General features: G+C 40.2%; 1 protein-coding gene across 1 annotated transcript in view; it reads left to right on the top strand.

Annotated features, from left to right (window-relative positions):
• Window positions 1–20,123, top strand: part of PLPPR1 (phospholipid phosphatase related 1) — a 131,070-nt gene that overhangs the window by 89,979 nt on the left and 20,968 nt on the right. Inside the window, exons 3-4 of the mRNA XM_069879895.1 lie at window positions 6,931–7,119; window positions 19,466–19,598. Of these exons, the coding sequence (XP_069735996.1) occupies window positions 6,931–7,119; window positions 19,466–19,598 (322 nt within the window). The remainder of the gene's footprint in view (window positions 1–6,930; window positions 7,120–19,465; window positions 19,599–20,123) is intronic.

Genomic DNA, 20,123 nt, shown 5'->3' with positions numbered 1-20,123 from the left:
GGACAGACAGATGCCAGATGAAAAAAGTCTTTAATTAATAGGAGTAACAGAAGATTATAGTGGGCAATGGACCACTGCAGCTGAAGTTCAGAAATCCACATGCTCTGAGTCAATTTTCTGATATTTCTTCCAACAACTGGACCTCCTATCTCCAGTTATTCCTATCCTACCTCAGTATCTGAGAAAATGCAAATGTATTTGTCTCTGATATTTTGGGCTTGGCTCATTTTTATAGACCTTGGCTGCATAAAAACTATGACAGTGTTACAATACACAACACAGCAGCTTCTCCCATCAAGCTGACAGTTTCAGCCTGCGATTGATCCATGGATCACTGTTGCCTGTCAAAGAAAGCAAGCTTAAATTCATTACTTGAGAATCATTGGGAAAATGTAAGGGTCTACAGATTAAGAGGTTGAAAACTGTTGCTTTAAACTGAGAGAGATGAATCAGTATGTAGAGTGGATTGAGTTAAATATGATAATCAAGGTGCCTCATACGGTTATTTATTTGATTTCCTGGATACCAAAAAGTTGTACTTGTTACAGCATTTTTAGACTTTTTCTCTGTGTTGCCACTAGGAGAACTGTACTGTTTTAGCTGCACAGCTAGAGATGGGAAAATCTGGCTTCTTTATGTGGATGAACTCTTAGGTAACATGAAGTTTTTATAGAAATTATTCAAGGACCGTTACATAAAAAAGAAGCTGAAAGAGTTTTTAATCATATGTCGGTATTTGCAGAGGCCTTGCTACTCTCATAAAGCTTCTTTCCTAAAACAAGTGCCTTAGGAGTATGTAAAGTCCTCTTATGTCTGTGAGTGTCTTCTTCAGCCTTATAAACCATACCTATTTCCAATGTAACTATTAAAACGATAATATACAATTAGTTCTTGAAATGGACTTGTGAGAAGCTCTACAGAGACTGTCCTGGTTTCCACACAGCTCCAGTTTCAAAAACCGGTGTGAGCTAATAACCCCTCTCTGCCTTCAAGCTGCCTTCCTGCTTGTGCCATCACGCTGACTGGACTTAAAAACTCCTATAACAAAGCCATGTCCTGTGGCATGCTCTCTGAACAGATCATGACTTCTGCATGGTGCAGTTGCTTAGCAAAACTCAGAATCAGGTTGCAAAGTCAGTTATATCAGGTCAGAGAGAGAAAACACTTTTGAAGAGTGGCAGTTTAGAAATTTTGTATTTATTCTGACATAATAGGAACCACAGACCACCAGTGAAAAAGCTTTTCAAAGTAATCGTTTTAAGTAAAATTATCATGTAATAGTGCAAATGCCTTATTTTCCAGGTGCCTGTAATTCTTCTGCCACTATTTGAAAGAAGTTTGATTATTTAAGAAAATAAAATATAACTAATGAGATGTTATCTTTCTCTGTTTGTGTCACGTACAAAGAGTAGAGGTAAGAAATCCATGTCAGGTGAAGGGTGATTAAATGAGTGGATATCAGTTTGCACAAATAAATACAGACAACAATTGAAATAAATTCTTGACCCCTGGACCAGCATGAGTTTCTGAGGTGTCATCCTAATCAGGACACTTCAGGAAACAGTCTCAGTGATTTTGTGATAAAGGCTTGATCTGCTTTTAGAAAGGTAAAAGTGGTCTTTAAATTTAACAACGCATGTGATTTCTTCCAATTTTCTGTGTTTCTTATACCCCTCTGCTGCAACAGCAAGACTAAAGTTGCCATCTTCAAGGGAAAAAAGCCTCACTTCCTTTCCTGACCCATCCCTGGACAAAAGAGTCTGCAGTACACATTTAAATATATCCAGTATTATCCAGCTGAAAGAGCAAAGACGCACTCTTTTAAAGTTCTTCCTAGAAGTAACTTAGGAGCCCTATACGTAGCTAACCTGTCTGTTGCTATGACAGTTGTTTGCTGCAGTGTGCCTATCCCTAGAGTCATACTTTCATCACCTAACTCAAAAAAGCACACCAAAATTTTTCAGGCTTTGCATAACGATTGATCACTAGAGTTTATTCAGAAAGGGATATGGGAATCTGATTAAAATGGGTGCAACTGTAAGTGACAACATGTGTGTTGAGAGTTGAAGACATTCCTGCAGGTTTAGGGTGCTCTGCTGGTGAAATTGCAACAATTTAAGTTACACACACTGGCTTCCTAGAAACAAATAAACCGAGGAAGGATATCAATAGGTATCTCACTGACTATCCGCTAAAGAGTATCTCATACAATATACTAGTTTCTTTCAGAAGGAATAAAACTGCAGTCTTTTATGTTGTCATCTGTATGCAAGAACAGTTTTCCAATTATCAGTCATGCACATTAAAGGCATTGTAAGATATGTTATCAGTAGTGTGTGGAAAGTCTGATAAGCTGAAAGAATTTACCTATTTATGTATAAATAGCAGCAATACTTGGGGAGTTTCAAATTCATTTAAATGGATTTGCATTATGATTTATATGAGTGACAAAACATACAGCAAAAGGAGATTTTTGCAGTGGCTCTATGCCTGTCTTACAGGAGTTAGAGGTTATATGGCTCAGGACTAAATGAGGCAGTTTTACAGCCTCTTCCCTTTCTCCCTCAGTTTCTTACTCCTCTGTTAATAACTCTGAGGACTCTTCAGTGCAGGCTGATCAAAAAGCTTTTTTTCCCACTGTGTCTGTTGCCTTTTTAGATTAATCTCTCTTTTACAGCTTTATGTCCTTTTTGCAAACGGGGTTTGTCTCATACTTTCTTGTTTGCAAAACAGGGGCCTTTTCCCTTTGGGTAACAGCAAGGAAAAAAAAAATCCAAACCAAAAGTCTTCCAGTTGCTGTTAAGGGAACTGGGAAGTGCTTTACAGTGAATGAAGAGAGTGTGTACAGTCTGGGACTTCAGTCCCACTCTCTGGTGTTGTAATAATTTTGATTTGGATGTGCAGTGGTTGGTGAGTTACACTGTCAGAGTACTAAAATGAAGGGGAGGATTTCTGCATATATCCCAGTAGTGGGGGATTAGCATGACTGAATTGTACTGCTTACTTTGAAGATTTAGATTGTTTTTATACTCAGAACACCATCTTAGACTAATACATGGTGAGCACCTGCAGCAAATGATTACCAGTTACCCAAAGAAGATTGCAAGACTTGCTTTGTATTTCTTGGACATTTAAGAAATCAATTTTTTGATTGCAGAGAACTCCCAAAACTTAAAAAGTAGTGAGAGGTAGGAAAGCTTGCAAGGACAGAATCTGTGTGGGATTGTACAACAGTGCAGATTTTAACGATGTGGCATGGGACAGGTGTTAAATGCTACAAAATTAATGCATTTAAATAGCTGGATTTGAGGAAAGAAACAAATACCGATTGTTTGAGTCCAGCTTGTCAAGCTTGATCAAGCATAAGCTTTTAAATTGGGCTCAATCAGACACATGATGAGTTTCTGTAACACTATCATGAATGAGCTTCTGCAGGATCAAGACAAAAGCATATATCATTGAGCTTTTTCATTTGCTGATTATTGACTAATCCAGAAAAATCTGGTCCAGAAGAAAGATAAATCTTGGCTGCACCACAGGCTGTACTGTGACCTAAGGGCAGTCATTTTATCCCTTCTGCTTTTGTTCCCTCTCTGTAAAATGGTGATAAAAGCATTTTCTTATCTTACAATGCAATAGTGATGATAAATATTAAGGATTATTACGTAGTTAAATACTGTTGTAATGGAGGACATTAAGCACTTTAGATACCTCATTGGCTGCTTTTGCTAAACTGAATTATTGAGCATTTTTAAGTTTTACCAAGTAAACTCAAGGAAATTATTTGATAGGGTTTAGTAAATAAACCTTTCAGAATGTCAGTGTGTATTAAACTGCATTGTGTTTTGTAAATTATATACCTTAATGTTTTCTATCTTTATCAAGGTGAATTAAGCTCACATTTGTGTTTGAACACAAAGAAAAAATCTAATGAACAATGCACTGGGAAAAGTCCTACCACCATAACTGGTTCTGCACTGATCTGCAAAGATGCATTAGGAGCTGATTCCTTACATGCACTTGCAGCAGCACCTGTCCTGAGAGTGGTCACATGTGGCACCTCAGCCCAACCATGGGTCCATCCCCTGGCCCAGCTCTGCTGCCCAGAGATGGCCCCTGAGCACTCCCTTTCCAGGATAATCACAAGACTATGTTGTGCCTTTTTCTTATCACCAAAGGAGACTTTACTCCCTTGAAGGGAATCCATCTGTTTCTGGAACCCCTTCTTCCAGCCAGTTTATCCCCTTCTTGCAGCTAAGCCTTATTGCCTTCTGTGCTAGATCATTCCTTAGTCACAAACTGCTGCTGCTGAGCACTTAAAATTTTAATTTGCCCTTCACGAACAAACAAAAACCCTCACTCATGCAGCAATTGATACATATAAAATACTCACGAAGTGGATGGAAAAGGGGAGAGGAAAAAGTGAAGGGAAGCATGTCTTGGTTTCAGCTGAAATAGAGTTAATTTTCTTCTTAGTAGATGCTATAGTGCTGTGTAAGAATGATGTTTTAGTGGTTGCTAAGTAATGTTTATGTTAAGTCAAGGACTTTTCAGCTACTCATGCCCTGCTGGCAAGAAGGGAAGTGCACAAGAAGCTAGGAGGGGCCAAAGCCAGGACAACTGACCCAAACTGGCCAAAGGGACATTCCATACCTTATAATATTATGCTCAGCATATAAAGCTCAGGGGAATTGGCTGAGAGGCAGCAGTCACTGTTTGGGGGCAGGCTGGGGATTGTTTGGCAGGTGGTGAGCAATTTTTTTCCATTGGCATTGCTTGTTTGTCTTGTGTTTTAGTTCTATCTCTTTTGTCATTTTCTTCTTCATTGTATTTTATTATTGTTGTTGTTGATATGTTTTATTTCGATCATTGAACTCCTCTTATCTGAACCCACGAGTGTTCTCATTTCTACCCTTCCAATTCTCTCCTTCATTCTGCTGGGAAGGGCAAGATGTGTGCAAGGAGCTGTGTGGTGCTTAATGGTCAACTGGCATTAAACCACCACAAAGGGAGAAAGAAAATAGTTTCTCCTTGTTTCTGTTTGCCTTTTGCTGTGAAGCTGCTTATGAGTAGTGAATACCCGACATGAGATACAGGAAGAGCCACAGAGATGTGGTCAGGTGTTCGTTGACTAGATGAGCAGCGAATATTTTGCCCACATTCATGGTAATAGCTGGGCTGTCTAATCAGTTGAGCTAAAGCCATTAAACAGGGGTGGAATTAATCTATGGTGTCTACAGTCTAGCTACAAAATGCTGTTGTTAATTTGAAGGTGAAAAATTGGGGAGAGTGCAGAATCTGTCAAATTTGGTTTCACCTTGCCCTGCTTAGTTCTGTTCTACAGGTTACTCAGGGAGGTTATGGAGTCTAGATCCTTGGAGATACTCAAAAGCCACTGTACTTGCTCCTGGGCAACCAGCTCAAGGTCTCGCTTCTTGAGCAGACAGGTGGGCGAAGTTACATACAGAGATCTCTTACAACCTCAGCTGCTTTGTGATTCCATGATCTTCTACTTCCATCAGTGATTTTCCTCTTTTCATGATTTTTTCTAATTTTAATCCAACACCCCATTAAATATCTGTTGAATTTAATTGCTGTCTTGTGTCAGAACACAAATGAAAGTTTAGGCCAGAGGAATGCCTGGGTAGCTTGTAAGTGTATCTTTGAGACATAGTTGCCAAAATTACTTCATAAAGGTCTGTTCTTAAAATAATCTCACAGCCACAGAGTTTTGATGCAATAATCTTGGAGGCAAAAGACTGAAAACAAAACACTTCGGAATTTGTTATTTCACATTCTGTAATAATATTTTCTATGGTGTGGCAAGATAACTTGTATATGTGACAACTTCTGTAATAGTGGCAGGAGGCACCAGTCTCTATAAAAAGATCCTGTAATTGTTCTAACTTCCAAATCAATAGTGCTATTTTTGTAAATAATGAGAATTGTGATGGGAGATTCCTTTGCTGTCTAGCAGAGAAGGACCAGGAATGATGAATTAGTACATCCACTTAATTTCAAGAGATTAGTGACAACTTTTGTGAGATGGTTTTGGGATGTGCTGTTGAAGCAGTGTGAGCAGCCAACACAGACACAGACTATAGCTCATGTGCAGTAACTGTGGATGTATACAAAAATGTTGATAGCTGAGGTGTTCTAAGCATCCCATTTAGCCAGCAGTAAACTACCAAAACCAGAAAGAAATGTTTTGTTTATGTATGTAAAGATGAAGGTCCAGGCTCTAGCCAAAGTCCTTCTCAAAAGCAGTTGTGACGGAGTGGGAGGCCAGGCAGTAAACCAGTTGTTCAGGGAGTTGTTCAGGAGGATTCTGTGTAGACTTCTAAAGCTTTACTTGTAAGCAGCAGCTCCAAGGAAAGATGAGTGGCAGGAAGCAGATTTCCCTGTGGATGAGTCTTCATGTGGGACACAGAGGGCTCTTCTGGATTAGCACAGGGTGTGCATTTCCCAGCATGGGCTTGCAGCTGCAGCAGGGAAGCATTTTTACTTTGGCTTCCTTTATCCTTTGTAATAATCCTTTCCAGCTCCCTACCACTGTGCACAGGTTCTAGCTTGTCACCATTGGCTCCTGCAGCGCTGCCCCTCGTCCTGCTCGCTTTCATTGATCGTTGTTGCTGTTGACACTCACATGCCCTTTGATAAAGTAGCTGTCAAATCCTCTGTCCCCCTGCAAGCTGCATTACAGACCCACTCCTGTTTCAGACATTCATTAGTGTCGTTTGCCAAAAGGTTTATGTAACAGATGTTGCAAAGCAAACGCGCAGAAACACACACTCACACAGCAGTACTGCAAGGGCTGTCAGTGTGACAGTAAAGGGAGAATGGTCTGGAGGACTAGAGTAGCTTGAAGGCATAGCTACATCGGTCAAAAAAATCCACTAATGTCTCTGTGTGACCATGCTGTATTTTCAGCTTGTCATCATGGCTGGGACTGTTCTGCTCGCCTACTACTTCGAGTGCACCGACACTTTTCAGGTGCATATCCAAGGTTTCTTCTGTCAGGATGGCAATTTGATGAAACCATACCCTGGAAAAGAGGATGAGAGCTTCATTTCACCTCTTGTGCTCTACTGTGTGCTGGCTTCAACTCCAACAGCTATTGTAAGTAAAAGACATTATTTGAATTCTCTGCCACTGCTCCATAAATAATAACAACAGTCCTGTAATATGTCTGTCCCCTCTCCTCTCTTCAGCTGTAATTGATTTATGCTTAGCTGGGTCTCTGCTTCGACTTAGCCTAATATGATCTTCATCAGTTATCTCCAGAAGTAATTATTCTGAAGTAATCACAATGCAAGACTGAGAGGTAGAGCTTGTTAAAGCCTTTTACAATAGCCTGCTCACTTCAGTGATTAGTTGTGAATTGCCTGGGCTCCAGAGAGGCTCTAATTCAAAGGTGATGTGTTACTGGAAGTAAGAAAACAGGATAAAGCTGAAGGAAAACCTGGGTCAAACATGCAATATAACCAGGATTATTTGCTGCTGTATTAAAAGGACAGATGAAGGGCTTTGAAAAGCTTAAATGAGCAGAAAGATGCTCAATATAAAGAAAGGTATGAACGCTATTTATTTTTTATTTATAATCTCTGTTTTCGGCAGTTATATCCACTTAATTTTTTTTTTACTTACTTTATTATCCAGCCAGTAAGTTACAATGTAGCTGTTCTGAGCAGGTGAAATATTCAGTTAGCTGAGTGCATACAACTCCAAACAGATTATTGCAGTCACTAATTAGCAAAACTTTGGCCCTTCTGCATTCACTGAGCAGAAAGTTGCAAATTTCACAAATAGCCAGCTTGCTGCATTTGTAATTACATTGATAAATTTCTATCAGACTGTGTCTTTATGAACTTTGTTTTGTTTATTTCTTTCCCTTTAATTCTTTATTTTTAGTATTCCTTTCCTATACTAACTTTGCTTTGCAACCTTCCCAAAAGTTGATTAAGCTGTACTGGTGTATTTATTTGTCCATTTTAAGTTTTGGGCTGCAGCAAATTTAATGCATGAAACAGTGTAACTCAGTAAGTGATAAGAAATGTGAAAGAGATCGGCAGAAGAGGCTACAGTTTTTGGTGCAGGAGACTTTCTGAAAACAAGTGTGAGTTTTGAGTTAGTTTACATTATGAGTTTATGAAAATCCTCTGCAGTAACAGTATTGTTTTCTGTATGGAAACTCAGTTGAATGTTAAGACTTTCATTTTACTTTGTGCTGCAGTGATAGATGATTTGCAAATTAAAAATACCCCACTGTGTTTCTCCAACTTGCCCCTCCATAAACATAGTGTCATTGTTTAGTGAAGTAACTTTCACAGGCACTGTTTGTAAAGAGGGACTGGATGTCAGTACCGTGCCTTGATGCTGTAACAGTGGAGTGAGTGGGAGGTTAGTCCCTTGATTCAGCAATATGGCTTTAGGTGGGCGAGTGGTAGTGTGAATGTTACTTTTCTTTAGGATCTTCTGCTTAAATCCTTGTTTTGGCAAAAGTTGCTGCAAACCTTTCAGGTTTTGCTGCACTGGATCAACGTTTTGTTTCTTTTCAGTAGCCCAAGAAGTTTTTCCTACGTATTTTACTTGGGAAAAGCTTAATTGGCCCCTTCTTTGGGAACAATGCCAGATTTGTAGTTTCCGTAGTCCATGTTGAACACATGGAGTGAAAGACTGTAGTCAATGCCAAAAGCTTCCTGGTGCTGAGATCTTTAGCTTAGTGCTGTACATAGATGGTGTGACTATCTCATAAGCTGTGCAGAGATGCTAGCCTGTGTTGAGAAGTAGAGTAATCGCTGTAGATGATTGAATCCAGTGCTTGATATAAGCCAGTAAGCTCTGCTTCTCAGGTTATGCTATGCCATTACACTGAGTGTACTACTTCACCTAGAGAAGACAGAGTATAGGGCTCTTTATACCACGCTTCACTGTGATGTCTATGTTCACCCCAAGGAGACAGTAGATCAGACTTCCTGGGGCAACATTTTTCTTTCCATTTTTACTGTAGTATATATTAATATATTATTTAATTCATTATTTGTATTGTTTTACTGTCTTATTAATACATTGTTTAATTATTTCATGTATTATTACTTAGTATTGGCTTAATATTCAAGCAGGCAGAGCTTTTTCCATCCTCCTAACTGGTGCTCAGCACAATTATTTTTTATGAGTAATTTCACTTTATATCTAATTTCCATCTTTTTCTGAGAGACTTTCCTCTCCTTGCAGGTTAATTTCGGACTTCTGCTTCAGGTAGTAGCTGTTTTTACCTTTCTTCCCTTAGCAGGCTGAGTTTTGGCAATGATCAGTAGTACAAAGCTAGTAAATGAGACAGAAAGTGAGCTCAGTCTCCCCAAACTCAGTCCTTGCATTGCTTCGGTGGTCAGACCACTCAGAATGTGAGAATCCCCAGCTGTCATCTGGTGCCGAAATGGTTGAATCTCCTAGGAATTTCAAGGAAAGGAGCAAGTGCAGCCATTTCTATTTGTACTATGATGACTGCACTCTCTCTCAAAAAAAAAAATACCCAACAACTAACCAAAAAACCACACAAAAAAAAACCCCTGCCAAACAAAGCAACCCACACAGCTGTGATTTGTGGGAGGGAGCTTTACATGCATTCTCTGTGGGTTAAGTTGTAGCTTCACTCTCTACACTTTGCTCTCAGGAATAGTCACTGACATCCTGTAACTCTATTGTGAAGAAATTGCTCAAGTCAAAGGTAATGCCAGTCCCTCCTTACACTTACTTTTTCCTTCCCTGCAAGATACTTGTTGCTTCACTTTCTGACAACAAATTGGTTTTTAGGAGGATTTACAGTAGCAAATGATCGCTCTGCCTGAATATTGCCACTGTTCTGACACTTCATGATGTGAGAGGCATGATTATTGTTAGAAGGGGTGGAACCCACCTGTAAGAAGGGAACATTTATGGTACCAGTTAATAGTGTTTCTAGCGCTATGAAAAGTAGTCTTAGGAGTCAGTGCAGTCTCCCTCACCTGGGACACAAGCAGTATTTTAAGTGCAGTTCTGTGTGCACAGATCTGGAGAGGACTCAAAGCCATGATTTCAGCATAGTTGCGAGGTGTTACAACGCTTGCAAGCCAGAAGGGAGCATCTTTGTGAATTTAATGGAATAACTTTGTGTCTCAGTCATTTGGCTATGACAGTGGCCATGGGGAAATTGAATGCATGTGTTCTATTTCTTCCATGACAACACCTCTCAGAAGTGCTGTTGCAGGTTGGTACCGCAGTATATGTATTTTCCTGCACTTTTAAGTGGCAAAGTAAATTAGATTGGCCTGGGGTTTTTTTCAGTTTCATTTGTTGTTCTTGAAACGTGATGCCTCTAACTGTTTAGCCATTTTTTTCTGCAACGCTAGGTAGGTAATCGTCATACATCATAATTCCAAAAGTCTTCTAATGCTCCTACTGATAGTCTCATAGTCTCTGATAATGAGAGTTTCTTGCAAGGGGAGATGCCTGAATCTCATGATGACACTGTTAAATAAATGAAAATCATGTATGCCTGACTCAGTTCTGTGAAATGCATTTTTCTCCCAAGTATTCCACTGAGGATAGGTCAAAGGCTTTCATCTGCCTTATTAATTTTTAATTTTCTGTGTGTTGAGTGTTAGTATCTTTGAAGCAAAGTAATAGGATATGATGAATATAATAATAAATTGCACCTACATAAGGAGAAAATTGTTGTTCTTCCTAAAGAAGCAACTGGACATTTTATTTCTGATTTAATTATTTGTTCCGGGAAACAACAGATCTACAGATCTACTCCAGTAGTAAATTTTGCTGTCAGCACTGGTAGAAAAGGGACATTCCTAGAATCCTGTCTATTTGGGGTTGAACTTGTAGTTATCTGTAGATTCTGGTGCCACAAAAAGCTGTATAGTTTCAACTTAACCTCATACCAGTTGTTTCTATTACTTTTTTATTCCTCAGGGACTTTCCCCATTTTGCAGGCTGATTTCAGCTGTACTGACATTATTGGTCATTGATTATGGAACAACTGCTAAATTTCCAGCATTCTTGTTGTATTACTGAGATGGGTGTGGGAATGCTTTCAGACCATCTCATGGTAAAGTAGAAGCTATGGCTAAATCATTTTAATTTTTGCAGACAGGGATGTACCATCCTTGACAGTCATGGCAAGTACTTTTGTACTGTAGATGCCAGCCAGTCTCTGAGGGCTGAGGGAGGCAAAAAAGAATGATAATATTTGTCTCTGTGGCCTTTCAAGACTAGCATGAAACTTCAGTCCTTGCCTCTACCACATTTTGAAAGATCAAGTTTCCAACTTCCAAAAAACTGCTTTTGTCTTGGGCTTCAGGTGGCCCACACCACATTTGGATAGCTAACCATTACAGAACTTTAGACAAAGAGCCCTTCATTTTACTGGTTATAGGTACTTCAGGTAATGTCAAATTATTGAGAGAATAATTGCATTTTATTTGGAGTTGGAGGTCTTAGAATGCAAACCTTTTTCTGGAGGTAAATATAATGTGGTTCTTCCACTCATCTGTTTTTCCACTGTTGGCAATGTAAAAATTAAGAGCTTGAGTTCCATGATCACAAGTCTCATGAATTTAAAAGTGACCTGTCCCACAGCAGCACATTATGCAGAGCCTAGAAGAAAGAAAAATATTTAATTGCACTGTCAATTCCAAATACTGGGGCAAGGAGGGTAAGAAATAATAGTTCTTTTAATTTTTGCCAGTATGACAACTCTATGAAAACAATGTTTAAAATGGAATCATAGAATCCCCAGCTTGGAAAAGACTTCTTGGATCATCAAGTCCAACCATTCCTATCTGAAAATGGAACAAGCTGCTTTGCACAAACATATTTCCTTAAAAATAGCACAAGCTATTTCCTTAAAAATATTCTGGGATGACTCCACCAAATTTATTAGTGTCTCTCAAAGCTAGCTTTCTCTGTTAGGAGGTTACTGCAAATCAGCCAATTCCCCAGCTGGCATTAAACAATCCTTCCAGGGTTCAGAGCTGCTGCCTGCACTGCTCCATCCATTGTGATTTGTCTGCCCAACCAAGAGAGGCTCAGGAACAGAGCCAGCTCACTGAAATGAATACTGAAATGCAGCAAAAATCTGCGAGCACACCGTTCTTTGTTTCCTTAACACAGAATAGAAAGCACAGCTACTGTTTTCACACAATTTTCAGTTTCTTTCCCTCAATTTCCAGGGAGGAAGTGGCAGGCTACATGTAATTGTTAATTGGCCAGGGCTATTAATTTGTGCAAAGGAATATTTGTTTCCAGATAATGTTAGAATCAGTCAAACCAAACTGGACTGATTATTAATTAGAAGATGAATTACAGTGTTGATCAAATTTATTTAAAGTGGGATGAATCTGTTCAAACTCCTGTCTATAATTTGTACCTACTACAATTTGCACTACTAAAGCACAAGCTTCAGAAGCATCATTCTTTTAGACGATTTTCCTATTCTCCCTGCCACCTTGTTTATTTGGCTTTGGCTTAGTAAAGCCATATTATTACAGTGATTTATTTCTAGAAGGGAAGCCAGGGAATTTCTACTGTGTCAGCTGATTCCCCTGTGGCTTCTCAGCAGGAGATACAGAGAAAACCAAGACTGGCTAATGCAGCTTAGAGCTCTGTTACAGTAGCTTCTAGCCAGCTTTTTCAGGAAGAAATCCCGTGGCTGTGCTGGTGAGGGTGCTGCCAGCAAGGACAGACTCCTGTGCTGCAGTCTCCTACCTGCTCTGCTGGCGTGGCAAGCTGGGTGGCAGTGGGGAGGAGAGGTCAGGGTCCAGACTTGGAGTGTCTTTTACTCCTTGTGAAGGAACTACATATCCCTTTTCCAAGGAGATGTGCCACATGTGGCACGCGCTTGTTCTGGATTTCAGGTCTGGCCTCCATTTAAGCTTGGTCCTAGAGCAGATGTGACCTCCACAACAGCACCTGGCTACACGTTCCTTTATTGTTGGAAATGGAGCTGGGGTTGCTCACAGGGCAGGGCTGGAGGAAGAGCCCTGCTTCTTGTCACTGTCCTCTGTGAGTGGTGGCTTGTCTCCCTGGTTTTGAGGCTTGCCCAAGACCCAGCTTGTGAAGCTGGGATACTTAGGAGTGAGGCAAATATGTGCCCGTAAATCTGTGTAAATGTTTATATCTTGTTATTTACACGCCAGTCTGGAAAATAAATGCACCTTGCACCTTGGATTTTTGGTGTAACGCATTCAGGTGCTTCTACTGCCAGTGCCTCCAGGATTTCATAACAGTCCCAGTTACATGCCAGTTTCTGAGCAACAATGCAGAGCTGTGGGAAATTTCTATTCTTTTGAACTTCAGTTACATTATTTTAAGCAGTTTTACCGCAGTAAGTTGTTTTTTGAACACAGTGATAAAGCAAGTGTGGGGTTTGGGCAGGCTGGAATCCAAATTGTGGATTTTGGCCCTTTTGACTTGGAAGAAAGAAACCAATTTTCTTTTTCTGCAAAAAGGCTGTTACTGTTCTTTGCTGATGGTTTCATTGAACAACAACAAACAAACAAACAAACAAAAACCTGAAAGAAAACCAAACAAACCAGAATGACATAATAGGTAATTGAATGCAAATTAAGGTTTTATCCTCAGAAGATTATGGGTGAGGTGGCTCTGCAATGTTCAGCTGAAGACATTGCTTCATTTCCTTTTACAGTTGTGAAAATACAGCGTTGATTCTAGTGGGCTAGAAAAGATCTGTCTAGATGGTAATGGCAAAGGTGAGAGAGTGTCTGAGATCAGCCTCTCAGCTGATCCCTAGTGCTCATCACCAGCAATGAGAGTGGTGTTATCAGGGAAAACCTCTGCCCTCTCAGGCAGGGTTGGGTCAGGGTCCTGGCTGTAGATCACAGCAGAAATACTGTGTCCTGGAGAGGGTGCCAAAGCAGATCTCAGCGACCGCTTGCCTCCTGAGGTGCCTTTTCTCAGTATGAATGTTGCTTAGTGTTTACTATGCAGGTTTGACTATGGAATCTCTATTGTGCACTGTCAGCATTTGTCCGTGTAGCTGGCAGGGAGGATGGCAGATGAATAACTTTCAGGTCCTAACTGTGAGGGAGAGCTAAGGAATTAAGGAACTAAGCAGATTAAGTGAAAGTCAATATGAGCCATGTTCTCAGTAGGGACTGTGGGGAAGGTGGAGACAGACTGTTCAAAGCACAAGAGGCATCACTGCAATGGACAGAAGTTGCAAGAAAAGGAAGTTATTAAATATTAGGAAAATCGTTTTACAATGATAGTAGTCAAACATTAAAACAGTTCCACCCTCGAGGCTGTGGGATCTCTGTTCTTGAAGACATTCGTAACACAACTGCTCAAAGCTGTAGTGTGTGCTGGCCCTGCTTTGACCAGGGGTTGGACGGAAAGCCTCTGGGGCCTCTTCCCAGCTAAGTGACTGTGATTCTGTGCCTCTGCGTTTTCTAATGCTAGTGATTTTTTTTCTGTTTAACTAATGACAGATGAATGGAGTCTTGAGCTCCCATGTAGAGCCTGAAGAACATCTCTCAGCCAACAGGCTGCTGGGCTGATGCAGTCTTCAGATACACCATGATGCAAAAGGCCAGAATTGGTTTTGGCCCAATACAAGCCAGTGCTGATGAGACACCTGCTGGAGCACTTTGAAAAGGTCACCTTTTGGTAGACAGGCCTGCTTTCCACAAGCAGACTTGTGTGGAGTCATTTTGAAACTGGGTGATTGGGGTTGAGAGCTCCATAACCCTCATTGGCTTATATTGTCTGGTTTTGAGTGGTCCACACGTAGCTTGTCTCACAGACAATGCCTTGGTTGTATCTGTTCCTTCCCTTGGCTACTATTTGAATGCTGCAGATTTGATTAATTTAATTCTTTCTATTTGTGACATTAAAAATGCAGCCACACGCATTCTTTTAGGAAACGTTGTACAGCTTGATGAATCCTGCCCAGAATGGAGAGTGATGTCGGAAGACCCCTGTTCAGTTGTGTTTGCTGCCAGATATTTTTGTATGTAATAGCATGTGTCTGGGTGCAGTTTCTATGTGTGAAGTGTTAACAAGGACTGTCTGTGTCACAAGGATACTGTTAAACAAGTTGAAAGATTTAAAAGCTCCCAGAAATCAGACAACTTAATGCATAGAAAAGACAGACAGATTGTGTCTGTACTCACATAATTCTTCCTAGAATGGGATCTCTTATCAGATTGCTGTGATTGGAAGTGGCATCGGTTGTACTTTTTTTTGTGGAAAGCAGAAGGATGTTGTTTCTCAGGGAGACTTAGGCAGTCCCGGGCACAACTGTGCTTCCTGCATCTCTTCTGTGTGCCATGGCTGATGATTCCCTGTCTTTATCCATGTGGAATTGTAGCTGAAATTGAAAACTGACATCTTTCACACAACCCAAGTTTTCACTGCAAGTGTGAAAACCATAGGAAAATAGTGTTTTCCCATTTGTCACCCCCTTAAGTGCGTGAGCGAATGAGATGCAGGTGACTTGTTGAGAAGCAATCTCTGCCAGCAGCTGTGTGGGACTACGTGAAGGCAGTGAATCTGTAGCGAGTTTTGAAAGGGTGGCAGGGAAAGAAGGAGGCAAGACCTGGGCAGTATGACTGGTGATGAGCTAGTTTGTATGTAGAAGGGTCCAGATTGTGGCACTCTACTTGCACAACAGTTTGGAGAAACATGACTAAGGAGGAGGATTTTGGCTGCTAGCATGGTGGTGGGGTTGAAGCAGGGGTGCAGTCCTTGTCTTTGCTTGAGGATTTGAGTTGAGGTGCAAGGCCAGTGATGAGAGAAACTAGTAAAAGAAACAAAAACCTTCAGGCTGGACCCCTCCTTGGCTGTCAGCACCATCAATAATTACTTTTCTAAAACATCACTCTCCAAGGCTGCCCCCCACACTCAGTTCCTGCAGGAGTGCTGCTTCAGGATACCACTCTTCTGCAACCTCCTTATTATAATCCGGATTCATTCAGGGGCGGGAGGGGGGGAGTGTTTTAGTTTATCAATAGTACAGAGATATAGCTCTTCTTCATGTTTACCTCAATCTACTTTTAGAAGGTTGTTGTGCAAAGAGTCATTTGCCAAGGAGACTGGGAGGTTATGAGAAACTATTAAAGGGGAAAAAAATATAAGAAAAGATAAGCATTTCACATCCATTTAAAAGTAGTAGTTATATTGTTTTGTTGATTAAATTGATAATTAGATTGACAAACTGCTGGTTACCTGCACAGAACTGGAGGGATTACTGAATTCCAGCAGAGCAAAAATGGCTGCTGGGTAGGTATTTCTAAATCATACTGGTGCTTTGGGGCATCTTCATATTATTTTTACCTGACAGTAATATGAAAAGGAATGTGAGCAAGAATGCCCAAGCAACATAACTTCAGTGTATTTGAGCTGCTGTTGCAGTCAGGACTTCAAGAACAAAATCACATCCAGTGGTACTACCTATGCTTTCCTATTGTGTGCACCACCTCAGACTGTAGATTGCCTGTGCTTTCGATCGCCATCCTACAGCGCAAAATCCTCGCCATTTCTATTATCTAATTAAAACAGGATGCTACAGCAGTTCATTAATCTTGCATTGTTTTCCCAAATGAAAATGAGTAGTTTGCTTACTGTTCTCTTTTTACACCCATATCTGTATCTATATTTAGATTTCAGATTTGGAATTTAATTGTACCAATTCCTGGGGTGCTGATTCTATTCTGGCAGAAACTAAGGTACTTAGCAGTGTCAGTGACTTGTTTTGGGAGGCCAGCTGGACAATTTGGCTGGATGCAGACCCTGCTCATCCAAAATCATTGGGTTTTAAATCATGAGAATCAGCAGAGTTACTTGACTTCAAAAATGCCTGGAGAAAAAAAAATCAGTCCTTTTTGGAGCTATTCAGACCACATTCAATTTTGCAGAGCTAGATTAGCTATCACAATTACATACTTGAGCCCCCACCGACATTTTAGAGAACAGCAAGGCTCGCTTCCTATGGCCCACATTAAAAATACAAGGAAACAAAGTCCTCAAATTCAGGCAAATAAATTCAGTGCCAGAAATGGCACCAGAAGAATAGTCTAGTTATGTTGAGTCATCTTACATCACTTCACAAATATAGCATTATTACTATACACCTAAACACTGTATTAAACCTGTTCACTTAAAAGATCACATTTTGATCTGTTTTGCTGTAGGAAACTTGGGATAACACTGCCTAAATCAGTGGAATGGAATTGAACAGATTTATAGCCTGGCAAAATTTACTCCTAAATCTAAGTGGAACTAATCTATCCATGTGGGAGTTGCTAGGGGTACGCCAGACAGCTACATTTATGGAACACATTCAGTTAAATACTGATGGAAAGGAACTTAAAAAATGGAAGTATTGTTAGGGTGGACTATTAATACATTTTACCTCTAAGTCTTTCTCATTTGAAAAGTTTATGTTTTTTAAAGTCCACTAAGCCGTGCCTTCACAGCGTAGAATTTCCTCGGGGTGTGAATTGTTTCTCAATGTGTGCATTTAGGCACATGCAGACAGAAAGCCAAAGCGTTACTTCGAACTTCTGAACATTATCATAATTCAAATAATAAATGATTTTAAACAGAGTGTCACTTTTAAACTGCTTTAGTGCAGACAGTCTTTTTCTTAATTTCCAGCTGCATAGTTAGTGAGCTGAGCTTATTGAACTGCTTGCCAATTCTGTATAAGAGCAGATGGAGTGAAACAGGATAAAGGCAATATTTCAGTGCAGCTCCCATGCATCAGCTCCCACCCCCAGATGCCATTATTGACATACATTTTACAACTCCACATCTCTCACCATCAGCAGTTAGAATTATAAAGAGGTTGAACATACTTGTCTTGAATGTCAATAATCAATAAGGATGCTCATCTGGCTTAATAAGGATAAATTGTTGCCCTTGAAACAGCATACTATTCCAGCAGTCAAAGTGAACTAAGACTTTCTGGATATTTATACTAATGCTGTGTGTCTCTGTGCATATGCGTGTGTGTGTGTGCAGTTTCGTTATGCATTTTTCTGACCATTCCCTAGCACTGTAGATTCTTCCTGTGTGTCTTATGGTACTGTATTAAATACTTCTTTTCAGCGTTCCCCTTTTAAAAGCTCAATTCTTCCACTTCAGACTGGCTATTTATTTTTTCTAAGGAGATTCATTACAAACTCTGTCTTTCTAAAGAGCTCCCACTTTCCTCTTCTGAAGCCTGCTGACGAAACATAATAGGTGGGATTTTCAGAATTGCCTGCTGTGAGTGGACAATTGCTGCCTCTAAAGCCTGTGATCAAATTCTGTCTAGCTTAAGCTAGGGCAGATAGACCTCTGTGCAACAGACAAATTAATTCTGATTGCTTAGGAAATACTGATCCTATTCCTATGGGAAGCAGTTATCATTTTTATGGAAAGCACAAATGTTCCATTCACAAAAGAGGAAGTAATACATAAGCACAGCTAGCATCAAGACCAAGGGATCCCTGGAGGCTTCAGTCTTGATGTTTTAATAAATACAACAGGACATTTAGTAAATCAAACAAGCCAGAATTCATCCTCTGGCCCTCAGACTAACTGGCATGTGCAATCTGTGTACAAACAGCTGAACTCCTGCATAAATAGCAGTGGCTGCATGCAGCTTTCTTCATGGGACTTGTCCCTGGCATTTTTTTGAGAGAGCGCTGTCATCAGGCCGGGCTATGGCAGGGACCATGCTAGCAAGGTAACAGTAAGGGTGACTGGCCATGCTGCATGCATACCTTGACGCTCTTTACTTCATCAGTACAAATAAAATGTATTTGCCCAGAATATTCACTGACCTTGTCAAAAGTTTTGTGAATTCAGATCAATTTCCATTGCAAGGAAGTCCATCATCTAGATTTCTTTTCAAAGCTGGCAGGAGCTCTGTAACATATCTGGCAGACTTAGATGAATAGAAGTGTGAGAAGGTGTGGTGGCTGCATGAAGCATCCAGTATTGCTGAGGCTTGCTGGTAAAAACTTGGGGTGGAAGTCTGCAGCATTACCTTCCAATTCCCAGATGTCTAGAAGACTTTTGTCCGTGAAGTATATACTGTCAGTAAATTTTAAATGCTAAAAGCACGGCATGACAAATTCCATGCCTGACTCAATGGAAATGGAAGCTTCTGTGATCCACAGTATTCATAAAGCTCTGTTTGCCGTCTCTACATCAGGAGTAGTATAAGAAGGCCTAGTGTTTGCTGTGTCTTGACATTGAGAGCAAGAATGACAGATCCGTTTCTTGGCTGTGAGTTTAGTCTATGTCAGTTCATCTCAAGTGAATAAGTGTAGCTTTGCTTATGGAAGTGCAGTGTCCCAAAGATACATTGCTGTGTAGTCATTTCTGTGGGCTGGAACCTAACATCCATGTTTCAGTGTTTACTCATGTTGGTTTTAACCTTCCATTTCTTTCCCTTTCCTGGCAGATTTTTATTGGCGAGATATCCATGTATTTCATAAAGTCAACCCGAGAAACCCTAATTATTCAAGAAAAAACTATTTTGACTGGAGAGTGCTGTTACCTGAACCCACTGCTTCGAAGAATAATACGTTTTATAGGTAAGCATTCTGAGCACTGCAAACTTAGTCCTTGTTTTCACCCAAATAGAATGAAACATCCTAATAATGTACACCAGAAAATTAATTAGCTGTGAAATCTTTGCAGGTGTCTTCCACTTTAGAGGGATAATCCCTCTCGGGATTTGTAAGGTAATGTTCAAAATGTGCCATATCATGCTGTCTGCAGCTGGTTTATATCTTAGTCTGCTGAGCTTAATGCTTCTTCTGGACCCTTGAAGAAAGGTTATGCCAATCAAATCATTATATGAACTATGCCATCATTGCTATTCTGTGTAAGCTGTCCATTTTACTTACAAATTGGTCTTCACCAGCCCATCTCTTTGGCATTTTTCTTTTCAGCTCTAATTTTAACGTCCATAGCTCTGCCACATAAATTTCAGCTGAGCACAGTGTAAAAAGTCCAGAGCTTACTTCAAAATAACATTTTTATTTTTATTTTATTTGGCTTTTGTCAGAGCTTTCGTTGAGTTAATGGCTGAGAAATGAAAGAAGAAGTTCTGTCAC

The sequence above is a fragment of the Phaenicophaeus curvirostris genome, chromosome Z (assembly GCF_032191515.1).
Source record: "Phaenicophaeus curvirostris isolate KB17595 chromosome Z, BPBGC_Pcur_1.0, whole genome shotgun sequence".
Classification (NCBI taxonomy): Eukaryota; Metazoa; Chordata; class Aves; order Cuculiformes; family Cuculidae; genus Phaenicophaeus; species Phaenicophaeus curvirostris.
The sequence above is the reverse complement of the archived record's forward strand: the minus strand, read 5'-3'. Positions and strand labels throughout refer to the sequence as shown.